The sequence below is a fragment of the Bos indicus genome, chromosome 17 (genome assembly GCF_029378745.1).
Source record: "Bos indicus isolate NIAB-ARS_2022 breed Sahiwal x Tharparkar chromosome 17, NIAB-ARS_B.indTharparkar_mat_pri_1.0, whole genome shotgun sequence".
Lineage (NCBI taxonomy): Eukaryota > Metazoa > Chordata > Mammalia > Artiodactyla > Bovidae > Bos > Bos indicus.
Window position 1 is genome coordinate 71,160,022 of NC_091776.1, and position 18,251 is coordinate 71,178,272.

The 18,251-nt window shown below is 60.2% G+C and overlaps 1 protein-coding gene across 2 annotated transcripts; it reads left to right on the top strand.

The window, feature by feature from the left end:
• Positions 1-624: 624 nt before the first annotated feature.
• Positions 625-17,638, top strand: SMARCB1 (SWI/SNF related BAF chromatin remodeling complex subunit B1). 2 transcript variants are annotated; one of them, XM_070769921.1, is made up of 9 exons: positions 625-885; positions 4,186-4,324; positions 5,811-5,940; positions 8,766-8,903; positions 9,549-9,676; positions 9,855-10,021; positions 13,627-13,817; positions 16,946-17,077; positions 17,306-17,638. In XM_070769921.1, the coding sequence occupies exons 1-9, from the start codon at positions 793-795 to the stop codon at positions 17,343-17,345; spliced, it is 1,158 nt and encodes a 385-aa protein (XP_070626022.1). In that variant the 5' UTR covers positions 625-792; the 3' UTR covers positions 17,346-17,638. The 2 variants fall into 2 exon arrangements, with proteins under 2 accessions (XP_070626022.1, XP_070626023.1); XM_070769922.1 differs by having other exon boundaries at positions 4,186-4,297.
• The last annotated feature ends 613 nt before the right edge of the window (positions 17,639-18,251 follow it).

The following is an 18,251-nucleotide window of genomic DNA, read 5'->3' on the forward strand; positions in this document are numbered from 1 at the left end:
TGCCTTCCTGTGTGTCGGGCCCACTCGGCTGTCAGCGCCCAAGGGCAGGGCTGTCGGGAGGCACAGGGCACAGAGTTAAGGAGGGGATGGGGACGTTAGCTCCTCCCCAGCTCTCAGCGGATGCAGCAGGCAAAACAAACGCTAGGAATCCTGCCAAACCCGGTAGTCTCTGCCCATGCTCGCCCCATCCCCAGAGCCACAGGAACGGGAGCTGGGGGGTGGCCCGGAGCTGGGATACTGGTCCCTGGGCCCGCCCATGTGCTCGGCCGCACAGCGTCCTCCGGGCGGGGAAACTGAGGCACGGGCGCCTCCGGCTTCCTCCCCGCCTTCCGGGCCTCGCCTCGTTCCTCCTCACCAGGGCAGTATTCCAGCCCCGGCTGTGAGACGGAGAAGGGCGCCGTTCGAGTCAGGGCCGCGGCTGTTATTTCTGCCGGTGAGCGGCCTTCCCTGGTACCTCCACTTGAGAGGCGGCCGGGAAGGCCGAGAAACGGGCCGAGGCTCCTTTAAGGGGCCCGTGGGGGCGCGCCCGGCCCTTTTGTCCGGGTGGCGGCGGCGGCGACGCGCGCGTCAGCGTCAACGCCCGCGCCTGCGCACTGAGGGCGGCCTGCTTGTCGTCGGCGGCGGCGGCGGCGGCGGCGGCGGCGGCGAAGCCCAGCGGCGGCGCGAGCGACCCCGGCCCGGCCCGCCCTTCGCCTCCCGAGTCGGCTTCCCCGGGCTAGGAGCGTCCCCGGCCCCGCCTCGGCCCTTCCGATCCTCGCAGCCCGGCCGTGGCCGCCCGCTTCTGCCGCCGCAATGATGATGATGGCGCTGAGCAAGACCTTCGGGCAGAAGCCCGTCAAGTTCCAGCTGGAAGATGACGGCGAGTTCTACATGATCGGCTCTGAGGTAGCCCGCGGCGCGTCCTTGCCTTCCGGGCCTCCCGGCCGGCCCGGTTCCCGCGGGAGCCTCGGGGCGGGTCTGCGCGCCGGGAACGCGCGTCTCCATTCATCGCGGAGGGCCTGCGTGCGCGTGCGCGGCCGGGGAGCACCGGGGGCGTGGCCTGTTGGGGCGTGGCCGAGCAGCCCCCGCCCCGGCCGTCTGGGCACGACCATCCTTGTCCTTGGGCGTGGCCTATCGGGGCGTGGCGGAGAAGGCCCCGCCCCGCGTCCGGCAGTTTGGGGACGCTTACCCGTGTCCCGGCAGCGGGGATGCGCCGCGCGGCCAGGGTCCCGGGGGTCGCGGTGGCCCCGGGTCCGCGCTGAGTTCCACAACTCCAGCCGGACGTACAGAAACGGGGTGTTGGGTTATCCCTTGCTGCGCACGGGGCGAGGTGTTGGATCCCTCGCACGCTCCCTCCCTCATTGCCCCAGCTGGAATCCTGAAACCGCTGATTGGAAACACCGAGCTTAGTGGGGACTCACCCGCTTGGTGTTCTTTGACTTTGAGGTGGGCGGGTGGGCGTTCTGACCTTCCATTATCAGCGAGAAGACAGGTTGGGAGAACAATGCTTGATTTTTGGATGGCTAGGGCCCAGCCGTCCCTGAGCTAGATCCATCAGCAAATGGGAGGCACCTGGCACTTCGGATATCTCGGACTAACTCTGAGTTAGTGCAAGTAAACGAGCCCAGAACCCCTTCATCCTTACCTAAAAGGTGACCTTTCGGCACTCTATTGAATCAGCTGGTGACTGACTGTCACTGGCAGCATGCACCAAGTATATTAAGTTCTTCCAGTGTCCCTCAACCTTTGGCAGTCTCTGGCTTGTGCTGTGTCCACACACACATTTTTAAATTACAAATCCGCAGTTCGGGTGTGCAAGTACTGAGCAGCAGTGCCTCCCTTTTGTAGCGAGGCGAGTGTGGGTCTTGGGGAGTCAAAGCAGTTACAAACGCCAATGCTTGCTTCTCCTAGCAACAGTTTTCAGTATTACACATTTCACTCTTTCTTTCTTTTTTTTTTTTTTTTTTTACAATTTTTCCCCCTCTTTATGATTGAATACACTGAATAAATTAAGCCTCATGATGGTCACACTAGATGAGGCTATTGGGATTCCCTGTGACTCCCTGTGGTTTGTCTGACTTGTATTGAGTTATGAGACCCGTGCTGTCAGTCGCATCAGAACTTTGTGTGTTTCCTTTCCTCACCCGTGTTCATGAAACACGGGGCCGGATGCAGTGTATTTTCACATCATCACAGAAACGCTCCCCTTGACAGCTGGCCGTACTGAAGAGAGGTGCCGCTGCCTGCCACATGCCGTAGCTCAGAAAGGTCTTTGCCAGCCTGTGGGCACAGAGGCGGCATGTGGTGACTGGCAGATTGATTAAAGAAACCTTCACCCAATCTAATGGGCAGGAAAAGTGGTCGGTTTAGCATTGGCTCTGAGTCGGTGGTACTTTTGAAAATCAAGCCTGCGTTTACTGGGTGGAACGCGGTGCCAGGTGGGCAGAACGCGAGGAGCTCTGGCTCCAGCTTGGCGTCCACAGCTCTTGTCTCAGGCATCTGATGAGATGCTTAGGCCAGACAGTTTCTGCGACTTGCCCTGTAGCACACCTTAGATTTGAGAAAGATAGCTGCAGTCTTCTGTTTCAGCCCTGGTGAGTGAGAAGATTTGTCCTGAGATGCAGTTTATGGAGACCAGACGGCAGGAGGGAGAGGCAGTTGCCGTCCGGGGCCTGATTTTACAATGTTCAGACCTCAGGAGGCCTGGGCAGGGTTCAGAGCTAGACTGGCGTCCACTCACAGCCAGCAGCTCCTCTGACGGCAGTGGTGCTTGGCTCCCGGGCCGGTTGCCCCGGGCAGACGGCAGGCGCTGGTTTCCAGGAGGTGCGCTGAGCAGAGCGTGCCCACAGCGCCCCACACCACTCGGGGGTAGCAGCCTTGGGAGGGTGTCCGCAGCTGCCCCAGTCCTGCCCCCTCCGATGGGCAGCCGTCATCACCATGCAGAGGCACAGCTGAGAGGAGCCCAGGGAGCTTCCATACCCACACCTTCGTTTTCCATTTGGGAAACCTGGGTCCAGAGGGGGCAAAAGCTGGTGCAGGGAAAACCCAGGGGGGCAGACCGAGTCCCCTAAGTTCCGAAGGGACCTCGGGAAGGGCCTGGGAGGCTGGGAGGCCTGCAGGACCTGCACGGTGGTAGTGGGGGCATCCGGGTCAGTGTCTTGTCAAAAACGTCTTGGAAACTGTGTTTACCCCCTGATGGTAACCACGCTCAAGCCAGATAACTCGCCCTGCCCCTGCGGCAAGGTGCAGGAGGGACCTTGTGGCCACGTCTCTCATGCTGTTCAGCAGCCCTGATTATGTAAACCTCTAAATCCATGAAAAATGCAGAAACTGTCACAAAGAAAACTCCTATAATGGGGTAGGTACGTGGGAAATAGCAGAAGTGGGTCCCTCGTGGGGTGAACTTTACAGCTGATGAACATTTGTCAAGAGGCGTAGGGAGGCCGAGAAGGGGGCAGTGTTGCCTGGTCACAGAAGGAGCCAGCACCCAGTCCAGCCACGGTCCCCTGCCACGTGATCGAGTGGTTGTTTCTGAAAAGTTGGCGGAAGAGTGGAGTTTCTTTGTAAAAACGTTAGGACTAGATTTGTTTTCGTCAAGTAAGTAGTACTTTGAGTAACTGGCACAGGCAGGCTATTGTTTGGGGCAGTGATGATGTATGCAGCAGTCTAGTGATTGCTGATAAGCGCTTTTGAAACTCTTTGGAAAATTCCTTTGGTATTTCTGGTTTGAGTTTCGTTACTAAACAAAGCAGCAAGGGCTACGGGGGAAATTATCCTACATCTGTCTGAAATTAAAAGCCCTTCTTGGTATTTATTACATCGTAAAAATATCAAAGTCTTAAGATAAAAGGAAGAGAGGCCTTACATTTTTGGACCGCGCCAGAGATCTTTAGTGCAAAGTCAGAGCTTCTCGGGCAGCTCCGGGGGGGCCGTGTCTCACCAGTGTCTGCGTGGCCCTTCCTGAACTTGGTGCTGTCGTCGGGAGGCAGAGCTTACCCCCTGCCAGTGGGCCAGGTGCGGGCCAGACCTTCGCTGCTGCGGAACCCCTGATGTCAGCAGATCGGGCTTTGCCTGCTTTCAGAGCCCGGCGCCTGCAGGCCGCGCGTGGTCTGCGTGTCACTGAGGTGGCAGAGCCTCTGCGCCAGGGCCCTGCCCTTCCCCGAGGAGCCCCGGCCCTCGTAATGAGCCTTCTCGCTTTACCCCTAGGTGGGAAACTACCTCCGTATGTTCCGAGGTTCTCTGTACAAGAGATACCCCTCGCTCTGGAGGCGACTAGCCACTGTGGAAGAGAGGAAGAAAATAGTTGCATCGTCACATGGTAAAAAAACAAAACCTAACGCTAAGGGTGCGTCTTCACGAGGGTTTGTAAACCTGTTTCAAAACCACTCGCTTATGTCATGAAGATAAAACGTTTTCACCCCGGCGCGTCTTCACGGCAGTCCTGACCTTAGCGTGGCGGAGCGTCCCCGGGGTGGGGGTAGGCTCCCCGGTGCGGGTGGGGGTCCGCGGTCAGGGCGGGAGGAGGGCCGGGCGGGGCGCGCGCGCGGTGAAGATGCACCGGTCTGAAAACGTTTTAGGATTGCTGTGATGCTGTGCCATCCGCGGGCGTGCGCCATCCTCACCCTCCATGCGCCCGGGCGGTGGGGCGGCCCGGCCCCACCCCGCTCCGGGCTTCACCGCTTCGCTCCCGCCCCTCCCCGTCCCCGCCCCCAATCCATCGCGTGGCACCTGGTCTGGCAGCCGGTCCGCTAGCGCTCGCTCTGTGCTCTGTGCATGTTTGCTCCGTGCTGTGTGCGCCTGGGGCCACCGGGCGCCGCCTCCGGGCCGGGGCGCCGCCTCCAGGCGCCCTGGTGGAACCGGCCCGGGCCGTGTGTGTGTGTGTGTGTGTGTGTGTGTGTGTGTGTGTGTGTGTGTGTGTGTGTGTGTGTGTGTGTGTGTGTGTGTGTGTGTGTGTGTGTGTGTGTGTGTGTGTGTGTGTGTGTGTGTGTGTGTGTGTGTGTGTGTGTGTGTGTGTGTGTGTGTGTGTGTGTGTGTGTGTGTGTGTGTGTGTGTGTGTGTGTGTGTGTGTGTGTGTGTGTGTGTGTGTGTGTGTGTGTGTGTGTGTGTGTGTGTGTGTGCGCGCGCACTCTGCAGATGAGTGTGTCCGTGGCGCTGTCGTGGTCTGTCCACCGCGTTCTTTTAACGCAGGAGCCGGAGCCTCTTGTCCACGCACTGCTGTGACCTTTCAGCCCCTCCCTGGCCCTCCTGCGCCGGGTGCAGTGCCGGTCACTAACCCTGCGCCCCTAGCTGCGCTTGCCCCTGGCGAGCCTTGGCGACCCCGGGCCTCGCGCTCCCTGGGGAGCCGCCTTCCCCTAACCCTCCGTCTCCACCCGGCTCCCTAGGCAAGCTGTGGTCGGATTGCCGAGAACTCGGGCTCCCAGCGCCGCTGGCACCGGGGCCAGGAGTTCATGTTGCGTGTGCAGCAGCTCTTTCCAACTCTCTGGGCTCTTGTTTTAAAAGAAAAGTGTTTCTCATCCCTCATCCCATCTCCACCTCGCTTCGTGTTGTGGACTGCAGCGGTGTCAGACCTCTTCCCGCCGGCCGGCTCACTCTGGAGCCCTCCTGTCCCAAGAGGCCCTGTGGCTGGAGCCTGTGCGGACGGCCCAGCAGGGCCTCTGGAGAAAGCCAGGGTCCAGGCCGGCCCTTTGGAAGAGGCCCACATCGGGCAGTCGTGAGGTCCACAGCCGCTTCCCCCACCTCCTGCATGTGAGGACCTCGGTGTGCTGCGTCTCCTGGCTGCTCCTGCCTGCCGCCCGCCCGCGGGCTGACCGCAGCCCCGTCTCTGGTTGCAGATCATGGATACACGACCCTGGCCACCAGCGTGACCCTGCTGAAAGCCTCCGAGGTGGAGGAGATCCTGGACGGCAACGATGAGAAGTACAAGGCCGTGTCCATCAGCACCGAGCCCCCCACCTACCTCAGGTACCCCGGCCCCTGCTGTGCTCACAGGCCTTCTTCATCAGGTTTCCAAGTGTCTGTCTTTGGAATTTCTAGAAACGTAAGCCAAGCCCTGGGTTCTGGAGAGTTGTTAAGAATGCTTTGAAAGGCAGAACAACGAGTGGCCTAGGTTCACTCCCAAAAGAAACACACAACGGTTTTGAACATAGAAACTTAGGTCCTTTGAAAGCACATTTACATTCCCAGTTGAACAGGCGAGGGTCGTGGGGACGTTGCTGCTTGTGGGTAGTGTTCCTTCATTCACTTAGCAGCAAAACTTGGACATGCTAATAGATAAGTAGATAAAGGGTTTAGAGCAGACACACAGGGGGAACGGTGTTTGTCCTTCGGTATCATTTCTAAATTGCAGAGTAAAAATAGACATAGCCGGGAGCATAAAGAAGCAGGGAGGGAGGGAGGGAGGGAGGGAGCTGGGCCGCTCTGCACCATGGGTGCCCTGCGCCAGGCGCCGTGGCGGCCTTGGCCTCGTTTGGATCTCCGGCCCATTCGTCTCAGCCCCGGGAAGCACTTTACACCTCAACGAGGGCCATCCTGAACCCAGAGACGCCCTTGGTGTTGTGGGAGAGTCCTGCCTGGGGGAGGCGGGTGGCAGCGAGAGCTGGGGCTGCATCTGTGTGCTGGGCAGGCAGACCGGCAGCGAGCCCGGGCCACGCGAGCGAGGCAGGCAGCGGGCCTGCTGGCATCTTCAGCTCTCTGGGCACGAGACCTGGGGCACTGGTGGTGGGGGAGGAGGGGGAGGGGGCGGCCGTGTGGACAGTCCCCTTCCAGGTTTTCTCCCAACTGCACCATCGGATTGTTTTTCTAGCCACCCCCCCCCCCCCCCCGCCCCCACAACCTCCCGAAGAAGGTGGTGTGCTCACGGCCTGGCCCATTGTGGATGTGAGCGCTGGAGATGGCTTTTCTCGCCCTGGTGGTGCGGTGAGGATGGCAGGATAGCCGGGCTTCCCTAGAGAAGTCACCGGAGGAGATTACATGCACGTGGATGGGGCTTTGAGATCCTCATGCAGCAGCCGAGAACCCTGTGTGGGGCCGTGAACGCTCCTGGTTGAGTCCATCACACGAGGGAGAGAGCTAGGCCAGTAGCCTCCTGTTACTGGGCAGTGAGAACTGCTGTGTGGAGGTGGGGCTGCAGGAAAGCCACCAGTGGGCTCCACTCTTAGGAGGCGCCTGCCCAGCGCCCAGCCAGCCCCCCAGGAGGGGTGGCACACCCCCTCTCCCACACCGGCCAGGTCGGACAGGGGCTGGATGGCCCCCAGGGCTCTTGGACAGACCTCTCTGCAGCGGAAGGGAGGCTGAGTGGTGGGACTCGGATGCCCGGACCCCGCGTGGCGCTGCCCGTCCCACTCACGTGCTGCAACGTGACTCGCATTGTCCACTTGAGGCCATCAGGCAGGAGGGGTCGACCGGGCAGCCTCGGCCTGGATACGAGAGGCTACTGCAAGGTGGCGGGGTGGGGCTGGCCTGGGGGGACCTGGGTGACAGCTCCGGCTGGAGACTCAGTGGGGAAAGGTGTGGTGGTCCACGCCCATGCGGCCCGCACAGGCCCAGCAAGCCAGTTTTGCCCATGGAAGTTACAAAGGATCTGACCTTGTAGGCCCTCCCTGGGGACGGGAGGCGTCTGATCTGAGTGGGGCGCCTTTTCCCTCTTGGCCTGCAGGCCCGGAGTAGAAACTGCGAGCCAGATGGCCTGTGGTGGGGACCCCGTCTCACCGCCTCAGTTCTTGGTCCTGCCCGCATCAGCCCCAGTCCCCCGTTTCCCCAGGTCTCGGGTATCAGGGCAGGGCAGCAGATTTGGGGGGGTCCTGGCTCCCCTTGGTGTGTGGATCCCTCCCTGCCCCACCCCAAGGGGCGCTCCTGGGCCCGGGCACTGGGGTGCGAGGGGCCCCCGCTGCAGAAGAGGAGTGAAAAGGCCAAGGCGTGTCCCTCTGCCCCCCATCCTGGAAGGGCGCTGTTTTAGCGGGAAACCGGGCAGTGGTCAGGTTCTCCAGGGGCTGGACGTCACCGATGGTGACAGCTGTGGGGCAGGGCTGCAGAGGTGTGTCGTGCAGTCACCGCACTGATTGCCCCCTTGGCCACCAGGGATGTGGCCCAGGGGTGACGAGCAGTCTCACAAACGGACAGCCCGGCCCGGGAGCCTCAGCTCAAAACGGCCTTCGGTATTTTCCTCGTAGTAAACGCCCCATGTAAATTGGAGAGAAGGGCTCCCCACTGTGGGACGCGAGTTCCTTGAGTTACTTTGAGTCCCGCTTTCTAGAGTATCTTTCCATCCCTGAAGGCCCGGAGGCCAGAGGCATTACCTGTCTCAGGCTGGACCAAGCGTCTGAAATAACAGCCTGATCGAAAGTGTGCAAACCCCCAGGGACTCCCAGCCACCTGCTGAGGGCACCCCCCCGAGTCGGGACCCTCTCTGTGTCTCCAGCCCTGGCCCCCTGCCCAACCATTGACCTGAGCCTCCTCTCTGCTGCCCTCGGGGCTCTCCTGGAAATCTGCGCGCCACCCCCCCGTGAACCCTGACCCTCTTTCCTGAGTGCCCAGCCCAGCACATAGGACGGGTGACAGCTCACAGACTGGGCTGGGGCCCCTGCCCTCTCCTCCTCCCCTAAAACTGGTGACCCCGAGCAGGTGCCGCTTGGAGCCTGGGGAATAACCACCGCGGAGCTGGGCGCACAGAGGTCCCCATGGGGGCCTGGGCCCAGAGGGGCATGGCGGGCGTCCACTGGCCACAACCTGGCGGCTGGGGGGCGGCTTTTGGCCCATAGGCTGAGCGGACGGGCGTCTGTGTCTCCCAGGGAACAGAAGGCCAAGAGGAACAGCCAGTGGGTGCCCACCCTGCCCAACAGCTCGCACCACCTGGACGCCGTGCCCTGCTCCACCACCATCAACAGGAACCGCATGGGCCGCGACAAGAAGCGGACCTTCCCGCTCTGGTGAGGGGCCTCGGCCACCGGGCCTCCCGCCTGCGGGCTGCTGCCCATTGTTCATCATTGGCGCCCCTGCGTTCTTGGAAAGTGGTTCTCGCCCCCGGGTCTAAGCGGGGCGTGCCTGGTTTCCTTGCCCCCCGCAGCCCCCGTCTCTTCCCTCTTCCCCATCCTAAAGGGCAGGTGTGAGTGCGGAGCTGCCTTGCTCTCCGTCCTCTGGGGCTCCCTCGGGGTCCAGGCTGCAGGTGGGGAGCCCTGGGTGCTTGGCCACCGAGGCTCCCCAGCACCCCCCAGCCGCCCAGCCCCCCTTCACTGCTCTCCAAGCAGCTCCTCAACCCTCCTGCCCCTCGGCCTTTGTTCCAGGGTTTCTTCTTCTGGACATACCCTTTCTTCCCCACAGCTGCTGGGAGAATCCTGCCTGCTCTGGGGCTTAAACCTCTCTTCCTGCAGGGAACCTCTGAGCTTGTCCCGCTGCCGAGTCGGCAGCTCCCCTCCCGCCCCGCGTGGACCCCCGCCAGCCCTGTTTCTGCCGGCCCGGCCCGTAGTGGACAGGTCCTCTCTGGGCAGGTCTCAGCGACCAGTGGTGCAGAGAGGGAGGCCCTGGGCACAGGGGCCCAGCCCGCTTTGCTGAGCACGCGGCCGCTCCCCTTCCAGCTTCGACGACCACGACCCAGCCGTGATCCACGAGAACGCGTCCCAGCCCGAGGTGCTGGTCCCCATCCGACTGGACATGGAGATTGACGGGCAGAAGCTGCGGGATGCCTTTACCTGGAACATGAATGGTCCGTCCGCCGCCCTGGCTGGCGTGCACTCAGCTCTGTCTGCGTGCTGCCGGGGGGTCCTGTCGTCACCCGGGGGGGCGGTGGCAGAGGAGGCAAGGCTGGGGGAGGCCGGGGCTGAGCACGCTGACCGTAGGCCCTGTGGTCCACTGGGGGTTCCCCCGCTCCGTCATCGTTTCAGAGAAGCTGATGACCCCGGAGATGTTCTCAGAGATTCTCTGTGACGACCTGGATCTGAACCCACTGACGTTCGTGCCAGCCATTGCCTCTGCCATCAGACAGCAGATCGAGTCCTACCCCACGGACAGCATCCTGGAAGACCAGTCAGACCAGCGCGTCATTATCAAGGTAGGCGGCTCCTCACCCGCAGCGGGCCTGCCTTGTCCTCGGGGCTTGCGAGGTGCGGAGGTGCCTGGAGGCCTGCACAGGAGCCTGTCTGGGGTCCGTGTTGTGGGGCAGGGCTCTGGAAGACTGTCTCTTGGGCGGCTTGTCCCAGGAAGGGCACAGGCCGACTTCTGAGGAGGGCACCACGTTCTGGGCGTGTCCGGGCGCTGCTGCGGCCTTGCCGTCCACGGAGCGGAAGCTGGGTGGTCCCAGGGGTGGCCCAGCTGGTGGGCAGAGCAGGGAAGGGCGCAGTGAGGCGAGCACACTGCCACTCTTGTCACGGGCAGGCTAGGCCAAGCACACCCCATGCTGTCTCAGCAGCCCCCGCGGTCCTGGGGGCGTTACGAGAGAAGAGGGCACCACCTGCCCCGAACCCCGCTGAAGAACGCCTGCCTGGTGGTGGACAGTATCTCACTGTGGTTTTGATTTGCATTTCCCTGTTGATTTGTTATTGTTCAGTCGCTCGGTCCAAAGATTTGGGACCCACGGGCTGCAGCACGCCAGGCTTCCCTGTCCTTCACTCTCTCCCGGAGCTTGCCCAAGCTCATGTCCATGGAGTCAGTGATGCCATCCAACCATCTCATCCTCTGTCGTTCCCTTCTCCTCCTGCCTTCAATCTTTCCCAGCATCAGGGTCTTTGCCAATGAGTCAGTTCTTCGAATCAGGTGGCCAAAGGATTGGAGCTACAGCATCAGTCCTTCAGTGACTATTCGGGACTGATCTCCTTCAGAATGGACTGGTTTGATCTTGCAGTCCAAGGGACTCTCAAGAGTCTTCTCCAACACCACAGTTCAATCAATTCTTCGGCGCTCAGCTTTCTTACGATCCAGCTCTCTTCCCTACATGACCACTGGAAAAACCACAGCCTTGGATACGGGCCTTTGCGGGCCTTGCTTGCTGATTAGTGACCTGCTGGCGGCTTGTCTGTCTCCTGCGTCTGCTGGAGTCCTTCCCATTTTTGAGTCCGGGTTTTGCTGTTTTCTTGTTTTTATCGGTTCCCTGTATCTCACAGGCAGCGGTCTGTTCCCAGATGCTGTGATTTGCGGATGTTTCCTCCTTTCCCTGGGCTGCCTTGTTATGCTGTCGGTAGTGTCCTTGGATGCATACAAGTGTTGTATTTTGGTGAAGTCCAGTTTATTTTTTCACTTATCACCTATGCCTTTGACGTCATATCTGAGAAATCACCGCCAAATCCAACATCATAAAGCTTTGCTCTGTTTTTCTGAGCGTTTTATGGCTTGAGCTCTTAGGCTTATATGTTGTGTCTGTTTTGAGTTGATTTCTGTAGATGGGGCTGGGTAAGGGTCCCACTTCATTCTTTCGCATGTGGGTTCTTTTTTCCCAAAACCGTTGGTTGCAAACACTTTCCTTCACTGAGTGGTCTTGGCATCTCTGTTGAAAATCATTTGACTGCTTATTTGAGAGTTTATTTCTGGGCTCTCCCGTTGGCCCACGTGTCTGCTTTTACGTTAGTCCCACAGTGTTTTCATTATTGTATCTTTGCAGTAAGTTCTGAAATCAGGAAGTGTGAGTCTTCCAGCTTTGTTGTTCTTTTCGTCATTGTTTTGACCAGACATCCTTTGCTTTTCCTTAGATTCCATATGAATTTTAAGATTTTTTTTCCTGTTTCTGCAGAAATGCTATTGGGATTTTGATAGGGATTACATTTGGCTTTGTAGATTGCTTTGGGTATTCATGTTCAGTTCAGTTCAGTCGCTCAGTCGTGTCCGACTCCTCACAACCCCATGAACCGCAGCACGCCAGGCCTCCCTGTCCATCACCAACTTCCAGAGTCCACCCAAACCCATGTCCATTGAGTCCGTGATGCCATCCAACCATCTCATCCTCTGTCGTCCCCTTCCCCTCCCGCCCTCAATCTTACCCAGCATCAGGGTCTTTTCAAATGAGTCAGCTCTTCGCATCAAGTGGCCAAAGTATTGGAGTTTCAGCTTTAACATCAGTCCTTCCAATGAACACCCAGGACTGATCTCCTTTAGGATGGACTGGTTGGATCTCCTTGCAGTCCAAGGACCTCTCAAGAGTCTTCTCCAACACCACAGTTCAAAAGCATCACTTCTTCGGTGCTCAGCTTTCTTTATAGTCCAACTCTCACATCCATACATGACCACTGGAAAAACCATAGCCTTGACAGCTTAATAATTTTAAGTCTTCCAATCCATGGACATAGGATGTTTTTCCATTTATTTATATCTTCAATTTCTTTCAGTATGTTTTATATTGTTCATTGTACATCTCTTTGATCAAGTTAATTTCTAAGGATTTTATTCTTTTTTATGTTATTGTAATTTGTTCATCCTTTCTTCAGATTGTGCAGTGTTAGCATGTAGAAATGCGGCTGATTTTTGCACGTTGACTTTGTATCCTGGTACCTTGCTGAATTCATTCATTAGTTCTAATAGTATTTTGTTAGCATCTTAAACTCTGCATATAAGAGTGTAACATCTCGGACCAGAGATAGTTTTACTTCTTCCATTCCAGGTGGATACCTTTGATTTATTTTTCTTGCCTAACTGCTGGAAGGGATTGGAGGCAGGAGGAGAAGGGGACGACAGAGGATGAGATGGCTGGATGGCATCACTGACTCAATGCACATGAGTTTGGGTGAACTCCGGGAGTTGGTGATGGACAGGGAGGCCTGGCGTGCTGTGATCCATGGGGTCGAAAAGAGTCGGACACGACTGAGCGACTGAACTGCACTGCACTGCACTGCACTGAGTAGAAATTCCAACGCTATATTGAACAAAAGTGGCAAGACTGGGTATCTTTGGCTCGTTCCTGATCTTAGAGGAAAAGTTACCAGTCTTCTGCCATTGTGGGTGATACTTGCAGTGATTTTTTTGACTGAATTAATCTTGTTGACGTGGTTTCCATCTGATCTTAGTTTACTGAGTGCTTTTATCGTGAAAGCACGTTGAAGTTTGTCTAATGATTTTCCTCCGATTATCGAGATGACTGTGTGGTTTTTGTCCTTCACTCTGTTCAAGTGGTTCATGGCATTGACCGGTTTTCTTACTGAGCCGTCCTTACATCGCCAGAGTAAGCCCCACCGTTTATAATGTGTTTGTGTCCTCATCCCATCATTTGTAACGGTGTGTGATTCTTCTGACGTGCTGGTGAATGTAGTTTTGCTCGTGTCTGCTGAGGTTTCACGTCAATGTCCACAGTAAGTGCCGGTCTGCACCTTTCCTTTCTCGTAGTATCTTTGTCTGGCTTTGGTATCAAGGCAGGGAGTTATGATGTGTTCCTTCCTTTTCAGTTTTTTGGCAGGATTTGATAAGGATTGGTGTTAGTGCTTGAAATGTTTGGTGGAATTCACCAGTGAAGCCATCAGATCCAAGCTTTCTTTGTAGGGAGTTTTCCAGTTACCAGCGCGTCTTCCTCGCTAGTTAACCCTTTTCAGAGAGATGGGGGTTGTTTTCCTTACCCCAAGTAGCAGCACAGGGGCGCGGCCAAGAACGAGGCGGGGATGTTCCGGGGAGAAGGGGTGGTGAGGGTGCGGCCTGGCCCCAGAGGGGGCCGCTCTGGCTCATGTCTGTGCTCCCGGGCAGCTGAACATCCACGTGGGGAACATCTCCTTGGTGGACCAGTTCGAGTGGGACATGTCGGAGAAGGAGAACTCGCCCGAGAAGTTCGCTCTGAAGCTGTGCTCCGAGCTGGGGCTGGGCGGGGAGTTCGTCACCACCATCGCCTACAGCATCCGGGGACAGCTGAGCTGGCATCAGAAGACCTACGCCTTCAGGTAGGGCTCGGGCCGGTGGTCGCCCCCGCCCGCTGCAGGGATGCCCCGGGACTGCCTGGGCTCGGGCCGGTGGTCGCCCCCGCCCCCTGCGGGGATGCCCCGGGACTGCCTGGGGCCTTGATGCCAGCTACTGAGGGCTGCCCCGCACCTCAGCGGCCTCTGTCGCCTCCTCCCGTCCCGTCCCGGTGGGGACATTACTGAGACCCTTGCTCATTCCCTGGACTTGTGCTCAGTCTCGGACAGGTCTGCCCTCCCCCGAGGGGGTCTGGAGGCCACTGCCGCCTCTTGTTCAGTCCACGAGCAGGCGGTGGGCGCCCCCGTGGGAGGGGGCGGCGTTCAGGCCGCCCTCAGAGCGGGGAGGGGATCTGGTCCCAGGTGCTGGTGGCGGGGACGCGGGTGGGCTCCTCGTGACCCCCGACCCGGTGGAGCTCGCCCCGGGCAGCCCCGTCCCCGGGCCCCTCTTCCACTGCGGGAGGCTTCCAAATTGGATGTCAGGCTTTACGCGGCTGCTCGAGCTGCCACCGTCCCCGTGTGGTTTTACGCGGCTGCTCGAGCTGTCACCGTCCCTGCATGGAGGCCGTCACCAAGGGGCCACCCGTGACAGGGAACAGCTGAGGGAGCGCGTGGGGCTGTTTGCATCTCAGCTGCTTCTCCAGAAACCCCAGGAGGCAGCGCCCACCATGTTCCTAGGACTCGGAGCAAGAGAGGGAACAGCCGCCACACGGGGCCCCCCGCGACCACTGGCAGCCCCGGGGTCCAGGCCGCGCCCCGAGTCCCGTGGGAGGCCTGCTCACGGCACCTGTCCACGCACGGCTCACGAGCTGAGGCCAGCGGGCCTGGGGCCAGCCTGGGGAGCCTCGCTTCCCAGAGCAGATCCTGAGGTCCTGGGAGTGATGTCGACACCAAGTCCCTCATCCCTGGAGGCTGACTCAGAACGCACCTCTCACTGCTGTGCAGCAGGGGACTCGGAGAGGGTCCCCTCACAGGCCTGGGCCGAGTCCCTCCTGCTCTGACACTCAGGGCACCTGGAGTGTTTCTACTCAGGTGGCGCTACTGGTAAAGAACCCGCCTGCCAGTGCAAGAGAGACACAGGTTCAATCCCTGGGTTGGGAAGATCCCCTGGAGGAAGGCATGGCAACCCACTCCAGTATTCTTGCCTAGAGAATCCCATGGGCAGAGGAGCCTGGCAGGCTACCGTCCATGGGGTTGCAAAGAGCTGAACAGACTGAGTGACTAACACTTTCACTTTTCAGGAGTTCGTTATACATTCCAGATACAGGTCCCTTCCCACATATCTGAAGATCCGCAGGCTTTTTGTGGTTTTCTTGGGTTTGGAGTTCACTTGTGTGACAGTGTCCAGCTTAGCATCCGCAGGCTTTTTGTGGTTTTCTTGGGTTTGGAGTTCACTTGTGTGACAGTGTCCAGCTTAGCATCCGCAGGCTTTTTGTGGTTTTCTTGGGTTTGGAGTTCACTTGTGTGACAGTGCCCAGCTTAGCTGTTTTTCTCGGGGTGCTTGTGCTGTTCGTGTCATAGCTGAGAAACCATGGCCTGCCGGGTCCCGTCCCAGCACCGCTTGCTGGAAGGACTGCCCTTTCCCCATCGGGTGGGCTGGGCCCCTTGTCCAGAGTCAGTTGATCTTAAGCAGGAGGGCGACACCGAGTTTTGTCTCCTCCTGGTTGGGGAAGTTCAGGGGGATCACTCCCTGCAGTCTTGTTCTCATCTACCAGGAGGGCACAGCCATGCCTCCCAGCTGGCCTGCCGCACCTGTGAGGTTGTAAAAGTGAGGTCACGTCGAAGACGACCCTCCAGGCCCTCTGCCTCCTCCGACACGGCCTCCCTGCTTGCACCTGGCGGGTGGTGGGAATGCAGGGTCCCAGCCGGCCTTGAGGCCCAGGAAGCCGAATGCCCGTAAGGGTGGGCTCCTGGCTCCAGGCCCCTCCTTCCAGGCCTGGCCCGAGCAGCCCTTGGTTTAGAACAACCCCCTGGGATGCAATCTTCCCGGAGCCACAGGGAGGTAAACACAGGGCCTCCGGGACCCGCACTTGTTTAAGAGGAAGACGTGTTTGCTCCCGTCGGCGTGGGCTTGGTGACTTTCGTGTCTGCTGCCCCCAAGGAAGGCAGCTGGGAGCCCGCAACGTGAGGAGTGACATTTGGGTCTGCAGTGCTGGCTTCTGGACTGCCGCAGCACCGCCCGGCTGGGAAGCAGCTGTCGGCAGGGTGGCTGGGGCGGCCCAGCCACCAGCCTGGGACTCGGGGGCACCGGCTCGGGCCCGAGCCCCCACGCAGTGGGTGTGTGCTGGGTGTTGCATGGCAGTGGTCCTCTGAAACCCCTCGCAGCAAGGACACTGTCCCCATTTTCCAGATGAGGAGCTAAAACTAAGGCCAGGGGTCTGTTTGTTCCTGTGCTGTTCCCCCGGGCCCCCTCCTCCCTCTGGGGGCTGACTCTGCAGGGCTCCTGGCAGGCCGACTGCTGGGGCTGAGCACCAGTGGCCCAGCAGGAGGCCAGAGGAGAGGACCCGGAGGCCAGCGTGGCGCCGCGGGCAGGGTGGGTGAGGGCGTGGCTGAGGCTCGCCGGCAGGCTGGGCCTGGCTCCTGGCAGAGGCAGCAGCTCGGCCAGGAGTCCCCAGCCTTTGCGGCCTCACCGAGGCTGACCCCCAGCCCTGAGTCCACTTCGCCAGAGGGTGTGCAGGTGGCCCTCGGACGGAGTCTAGGCGCGTCTTTGAGGGGCCCCGGGGTGGAGCAGTCAGGGCTTATGGATTCTGGGCCCCTGTGACGTGGGCCGAGGGGCCCCCTGCAGGCTGGTCAGGGCAGGGGCCCTGGGACTCCACTCCTGGGTGGATGGACTCCTTTGCTCTCCTTTCTCCTGGACACTGAGCGGGGCGGACGGCCCTCCTCCTCCCAGCAAGTCCACTGGGAATGGCTGGACCTGCAGCACTGTCCTGTGGACCCCTCCCCACATGCAGACCCGGAGATGCCATGTTGGCAGCGTGCCCGGCCGCCCTGTGTCGGGAGCCGGGTGCAGAAACCAGGCTCCATGTCCTGTCTGCCCGCAGGGGGGTGGACACTGCTTTCTAGGGGCCTCTCCTGCAGCTGCTCTGTGAGCCGTCTACCTCTCTCGTCCTCCACAGTGAGAACCCCCTGCCCACGGTGGAGATTGCCATCCGGAACACAGGCGACGCTGACCAGTGGTGCCCGCTGCTGGAGACCCTGACGGATGCAGAGATGGAGAAGAAGATCCGGGACCAGGACCGGAACACAAGGTGCTGCCCCAGCCCCTTCCAGGCAGGACAGGGCCCCGGGCGAGGCTGGCCCTCGGGCAGGTCTGACCACAGCCCAGAACAGGCTCACTCTCCCTGGGGAGGGGGGCGAGACAGAGGACGACTTCAGGGCCCCACGCAGCAGAGCGGCCGAGGGAGGGGCTGGGGGCTCCTGCCTCCTCACTCGGTTGCCTGAGAGATCCGGGGGTTGCTGCCCTCCCCCTCCCACAGGCGGATGAGGCGTCTGGCCAACACGGCCCCGGCCTGGTGACCACCCCGTGGCGCTTGGCTCCCAGGGAGCATCTGGAGATCGGCCCACCTCTCCTCCATCTTCTGGCTCGGAGGGGACCAGGTGGGGGCAGCCCGGCCGTCCTGAGGAGCGGGCCAGGGGCCTCCTGGTCCCCCGCCGCCGGGGACACATTCCGTCTGCTGAGCCCCAGTCCCCACCGCCCGTCTCTGGTCAGGAGAGGCCACGTTGAGCTGTGTTTGTTTTTTGTATAGAAGCCCCCGGCAGGGCAAGCAACACTTTCTAAATAAAAAGGCAACAGGTTCTGTTTCTTCAAAGTGGTAGCATGGAGCTGAGAACGGGGGACAGCATGGCATGGGCTGGCCCCTCGCCCTCCCGCGCGCACGTCCCAGCTGGGCCTCAGCAGGGCTAGGGCGCCACTGGACCCCCCCACCCCCACAACCACGAGCAGGGCCAGGGTTCAGCTCAGGGCTCAGCCCTGTGGACCGCCCCTCCTGCCCCCACGAGCAGTTTGACTCCCCTCGGCGTCCCACCTGCCCAGCTCAGCAAGTCCTTGGAGTCCCGGGTGGCTGGGAAGTGGTGGGGCGCAGAGGGCAGGGCCACCTGTCAGTCCCAGCCCAGCCCCCAGCCAGGAGCGTGGCTTCTCTGGCCCTTGCAGGGGCCCATCCCGTGCGGGCACTGCTGGTGGGCCTGTGCCCACCTGTCCTGCTGCAGCTGGTGGGCACTGCTCCGCTCCGGCCGCACCTCCCAGCACCACGTGCCCGACAGGAGAGCTGGGGCCCACCTCCACCCGCGGCTGGTGCTCTGGCAGGGTCCGGCGCCAGCTCACCGGGTGACCCTGCATCTTCTGTGACATGGACGGGTCCCCACGTGACCTGGACGTGGCACCCAGGAGGGTGGCACCTGGGTCTTCCTCCTGGGACCAGGCCC

Bases quoted from the DNA above. Each gene is read 5' to 3' on its own strand.
- SMARCB1 (XM_070769921.1), top strand. From the start codon at position 793: ATGATGATGATGGCGCTGAGCAAGACCTTCGGGCAGAAGCCCGTCAAG. The intron at 8,904-9,548 runs GTGAGGGGCCTC...CTCCCCTTCCAG, and splicing joins AAGCGGACCTTCCCGCTCTG to CTTCGACGACCACGACCCAG. The intron at 13,818-16,945 runs GTAGGGCTCGGG...CGTCCTCCACAG, and splicing joins CAGAAGACCTACGCCTTCAG to TGAGAACCCCCTGCCCACGG.